This window comes from Cyprinodon variegatus, unplaced genomic scaffold, assembly GCF_000732505.1.
Source record: "Cyprinodon variegatus isolate N-32 unplaced genomic scaffold, C_variegatus-1.0 Scaffold1168, whole genome shotgun sequence".
NCBI lineage: Eukaryota > Metazoa > Chordata > Actinopteri > Cyprinodontiformes > Cyprinodontidae > Cyprinodon > Cyprinodon variegatus.
The window spans coordinates 161,300-167,291 of NW_015151621.1; the positions used below are offsets into that span (position 1 = coordinate 161,300).

Here is a 5,992-nt window from a genome sequence, read left to right on the forward strand (position 1 = left end):
TCTACTTTTTCATGATATTCTAATTTTATGACCAGCACCTGTAAGTTATGTGAGATGGAGCTCAGGTGTTGCCAGATTGCAGTAGATCCATGGACAGAGCTAAAAAAAAAAGCTTTTGAGCACCGGTGCTGACTTAAGGAAGCAAAGGAGTTCAGACATTACACAGAGGTTCCTGTTTTCCTGGTAGGCAGGTGAGGTAAATGTATGGTGGACCTGGCAAATGGTAAAATTCAAGAGTGGGCGCCACTTACTGCCTGGGAGGAGTTAAATTGTAGCTGTCACCTTTAACTAAAGACTGATTTCACATTAAAACACCCAAGGCGAGATTATTATTATTAAATAAAACTAATTAAATGACAACTAGAATTAAAAAGCATTTTTGTTAACTTATATAAAAATTAGATCTAGACCGTGCATAAAAAACAAAACCTAACTGAAACTGTAATAAGTTTATAAAACTAATTAAAAATAACTGAATTTTAAGAAAGGGTGTCGTTTGTTTTCATTTGTGTCTTTAGCATAATGCATCAATATGTGGTCTAGTTTCCGATGTCTAGTCCAAGCATCCGATGCAGGTCCAGCAGATTCCAGAACAGTTTCTTCCCTACTGCCATTAGACAGCTAAATGTTATGTAAAATGGATTATATAAAAATAAATGTTGGAACTGTAACTGTACAGTTTTATGATTTCATCACTTTTTTTCCATCATAATGTTTTTATCATTGCTGCTTACATTATCAAGGCTGCACTTTAAAAAATGAAATACCACAGAGAGCTGATCTAAACGAAATTTCTTTTTGTTTACACTTGTGTGTACAAAAATAAAAAATAAAATATGTCTAAGTCTAAGCTTCCAGCTACTGATTTAGCTTATTTTCACTGTACTGCGAGCAGATCATTTGTGCTGCTGCAGCGGTCTGTCCTTATCTCGGATTTTATTTGCATTTCTTTTTTAGTCTTGCTTTGTGTATGTAACTTGTACTAAATGAGAGAATTAAAGGATAACTGAAACTAAGCGTTTTCAAAAAATCTAAACTAAAAGAGCCAACAAATACTAAAAATGAATTAAAACAAAAAAGACATTTTAAATCAGAAGTCATAACAAAATAAAAATAAAGACTAATGAAGATTTCAAAACTCTTCAAATCTTAGTTTGCAGCCTTCTCTTGGTGTAGTGGTGGGCCCACCTGGTGCTTTCAATCAGGCAAACTCAGATCCAAGGTCAGCTGCTATTATAGTAAGAGTATAATGGCACTGATTTAGAAACAAAAAAGAAAAAACAAAAAAGAAATTACAGAATCCACTAAGTTTACTAATAGACAGCTGAAATGTGCAACTTGTTTTGTGCTTTGTGCCGCATATATATTCTGAATAATCAGCTGGTGATAAATCAATAGATAGAGATACACGCTGACCTTTGCTGATCTTTGCTGAATCGGTCATGAGATCAATAATGCTGAAAGACTTGGTTGGTGGTTTGTAGAAACAGCACATAATAAATACCTCAGGGAAATCTAATGGCACTTCTAACAGTGGAAGAGTGTCTGCCAGCATCACAGCATCTGAGCTGCAGCTGCATCATGAGATCATTTCAAAAGAAACAGTTATGTGATGATTTCAATTATCTATCATGGAGCAAAATATCCACAGTTCCTCTTCTGGATTCTTTTTTTAATAACATTGGTAAAATGTTCTTGGGACAGGAAAAAATGGATTACATAAAAAAAAAGAAAAAGTTTCCTGAATGTTGCATCTGTCTCTTCACAAATATGTAACAGAAGAAGAAGCAAACACCCCCCTCACCATTCTTCCATTGTGAAGCAGCCGCTGCTCTTTGACTGGGAGGTTCGTCTCCTCGTACAGCATCTGTTTGACATCTTGGACAGATGTGAAGGGGGACACCTGGTAGGACCTTGGCCCAATGCACTCATGACTAACTGTGACCCATGGCACCCTAAAAAAACAACAACACATAGATCATTCAGATAAAAGATCACATTATTACAAGGGTTTGACTTATCTAAATTCATTTAGATTTTAAACCAGTCCTCTGAGCAGAAGATGAACCGGAGGTAAAAAAATAAAAAAATAAATCAGTTACCAAATCTGATCACAGGGGTAGAGGACAGTAGAGTCTTAGTTACATCAATATTGATTTAACCTAAAAGGCTGGAGGAAACATGAGCATGGCTGCCAACAGAAGCATCTGTTACAAGCATCTCTGCAGCTTATATATGGCATAGAGAGCTTAAGGATTCATCTCCCTAAAAGTTCCTCACATCATTCTATTTGATTGGGATTTCCTGTGACACAGCAACATAAAGTGGTGCACAATATACGCATGCATAGCTTAAATGTTTCCTTACAAAAAAATATGCAAAGTTGAGTATTTATTTATTTTTTTACCCTCTTTGCTCTGAGATCTATGAACAGAACCAAATGTCTTCAGAACTCCCCTCATTTAACCTGGATTTTAATCTCATTGTAACAAACTGGGAAGATGTTGCACAGGAAACACCATACATATGCAAGAAAGAAGGGAAAATGTATAACTCCAGACCCACCAAGACATGGCTGACCAATTAAAACTAAAAGCAGGGTGCACTCTACAAAAGATGCTTTTATGGAAGAAGTACCGGTATGTGGAACAGAGGTTGGATTGGCAGAAATGAGGGCTGACAGGAGGAGGTGACCACTTCTGGTTAAAAAGTAGCATCCTCTATACTAACATTAGGTGGTCCTCGTATATAGATTCTATTTGAAAGGAGACCCAGCACAGACGTCCTGCAGCAAAACAGGAAGTAAAACCTTCCAAATGAACCTCTGGTCATCCATTAAATCTGCAGAGTCATATCTGAATAGTTTGGCTCATCTACAAAGCAGAACAGGTTCAAACTGCAACAAACAATTCGGTATGCAGAGAGGAGCATCGGGTTCATCTCCCCTCCATCCACATGCTGTATAAATCCAGGGCCAATAAAATAGTAGCTAACATCTCTGCAGATCCCACACATCCTGGTCACAGGATACTCAGGGAAGTGTTATAAAGCACAGTGTCCATTACAGATCTTTCTCTGGTGAACTTGCTAAACATGGTGTTCATGCAGGATGTTCAGACACTGTTCTGGAACAGCTATGATTTTAGCACTAGGATAGCATGCATTCCTTATTCATTTATAGCATCAAAAAAGCATATTTACATATTACTACTATCCTATTTTTAATCGCGTCCTGTATCTCTTTTAAACTTGCTTTCTTCATACTGTAGTTGTTGTTCTTACTGTTAACTAATGTGCACACAAACTTCTAATATGCCAAAAGAAATATTTTTTTACAGACCTCTCAAGAGGCAAAGTATGCAGATCATTCATTAATGTCACTTTATATAAAAAAGGGAATTGAATATTACATCCAGGGAGTCATTTTTCATTGCATAAACAGTAACACTGATGCTGTGATGATTACTGTGAATATTTTGTGTTGCACTAGTGTAAATCAAATATTTATGTGTGAAAGTGGTCTAGTCAAAGTTCACACCTAACAGGAAATATACCATCTATGGTGAATCGCTCTTCACAGACAGGGGCGGAGCTAGATAGGGGTCCAGGGGTGGCCATGGCCATCCTTAGCCAATCAGTGGCCACCCCACCCCTACTATTTTTCCCTCTAATACAGATGGTGACAGCAGTAATACTCTCAAGTGGAATATTCAAAACATTTAAATTTTTCAGATATTAACAATTACTTGACAACAAAAACACTGTGGTTAATTATGCACATCAATATACTAACATTAAAGATGATAAGTAAAGAATTCATGCTCTGTTCAGAAGTAGATTTTGGTTAATGGGGTAAAGAGAAATTATATATCCCTCTGCAAGTCATCTAAGAGTCTTCAGTAAAATTGTTGATAAATAACTATCTTAATAAAACCTATTAAATAATCAATTTATTCTGATATTAGTACTCGTAAATATCAATTTTATGCAGAATTATTATTGATAAAAGTAGGTAAGTTATAACAATGGAAAAGATGTTTGCCCCAGAATTTAAACCTGAAAGAATTTTATCCACTGTACCTTTTATCTAGAAAGCACATATGTTTAAATATTTATGCGTCTATTTGTCAGCAAAGGTTGTAGGAAAGTACAGTTTGTCTTTATTTAGAAAATATAGATTTTGTGCCCATTAATTTGCTGTTGTAGATTGACCCTGAGGTTCTGGTGCCTATAAACATTCGGCCACCCCTCAGTGTACATTAGTTATTGCCTGGCCACCCTTATAAAAATGTTCTGGCTACGCCTCTGTTCACAGATGACCTCCAGCCTATCTAACTGAGCTTAGGTCAGTTACAAAAGACAAAAGTGCAAAAAAAATTCACCCTGTAGATGTACAAAGATGGCAGCAATACTTCCCAAAGGATAGTGTAAAACAGTGTAAAACATATTTAAAGCCAAGTAGTGAATTTTCTTAAGAGGTGCAGAAAGTCTGGAAAACTTATATAATTTTCTTCACAATTATTTTCAACAAACCGTCATGTATGATATGTTGGAGTAACATGACAGAATGACAAAAAATTCAAGGGGTGGGAATACTTTTGAAAGGCATAGTACAAAAATTAACTCCGCACCTGAACACAGTGTTTAAATGTTCCACTCAAAGGTTGGTTTATCACAGAGGGAAGATGTTTTATTTATATAAGACAGGTGCAGAAGTTTGCAACAGCAGTAAAAGTAAATATTCTTGCACATCCAGCAGCAGGGTGCAGGACCCACACAGTGCAGTGGTGGATTCCCTGGAGGAGGGTGGGTGTGGCAGCAGCTTCACCAGAGGATGGATCATATCCTCCTCAGCTTACAACAAATCCACTGCAGATCTGAGTAAACTACAGCCCAATAAACCCACTCAGCAATCAAACAGAAATGCTGACACATCCTCAGCCTCCTCTGTTCAGAGCACCCAGTCTATCCAGTGTGTTTGATGCTGGCAGGAATCATTTTTGTGAACTCACCACGGGTCTGCACAGTTTGCCATGTCGCTGCTGTTTTGTATCCCAGCTCAGAGACTTTCATTGGACTATCTCCTCCGCCGGGCGCAGGGATACAGCGCCGGGAAAACGGCTGCAGTGAGGCGAGAAAAACAACCGTTCTTTACCTCAGTAACGATATCCAGTCAAAACAACACACTCACAAGAGCCTTTTTGCACGTTTTATCAACAATTATAAATAATATAAGATATACCCGTATAAGATATAGGGGTATGTGGAGTTGTTTATTAGGTGCTGTTAAGTCCGTCCTTATCCTACCAAAGCCCACTCACTTGTTTCTATCCTGAGAGCGCAGGTTGCGGTTCTTCTCTGCAAACACATCTGAAAGCCCAACGACTTCCTGGAAACCATAACAACAATAGCAAGCGACATGGTTAATTCCCGTTCAGTAACAGCGTAACTCCTTCAAAGGCCATGTTCTAATAATAATGAATTACACAGCGCGGCAGAGAGCAGAGCGACCGGAGATGGAGCGAGAGGATTCACCCCCGCATCACTTCCGCATCGTCCCGAATCTTCTCAGCTTCTTTCAGATTTTTGATTCACGTCATTGAAATTCACCAAATTTACCGTTAGATTGATATTCAGTTCTTAGCATTTATATTAATAATATTTTCAATTGTTGGATATTGTCAAATTTGTACTTTTTTTGTACTGTTAAACTAACCCCCTGCTCTCCGAGCTTCGCCTACAAAATCTTAGTGTACAAGAAAATAATCGCATTTAATTGTTACATTTTTATTTAGTGTAATAATTTCTATCTATCTATCTATCTATCTATCTATCTATCTATCTATCTATCTATCTATCTATCTATCTATCTATCTATCTATCTATCTATCTTTATGTATGTATGCATGTATGTACATAGATATATAAATATATGTATATATGTATGTATATAGATATATAAATATATGTATATATGTATGTATATAGATAT

At 36.9% G+C, this 5,992-nt stretch overlaps 1 protein-coding gene across 3 annotated transcripts in view; it reads right to left on the reverse strand.

Annotated features, from left to right (window-relative positions):
* Positions 1-5,992, reverse strand: part of sacs (sacsin molecular chaperone) — a 35,074-nt gene that overhangs the window by 27,835 nt on the left and 1,247 nt on the right. For 2 of the 3 annotated variants that reach the window (XM_015400972.1, XM_015400970.1), the window contains exons 1-3: positions 5,322-5,490; positions 5,013-5,121; positions 1,805-1,955 (exon numbers count right to left, since the gene is read on the reverse strand). In XM_015400972.1, the coding sequence (XP_015256458.1) occupies positions 1,805-1,955; positions 5,013-5,035 (174 nt within the window). In that variant the 5' untranslated portion in view covers positions 5,036-5,121; positions 5,322-5,490. Of the gene's footprint in view, positions 1-1,804; positions 1,956-5,012; positions 5,122-5,321; positions 5,491-5,992 lie in introns of those variants that run through there. The other variant, XM_015400971.1, reaches the window with a different exon arrangement.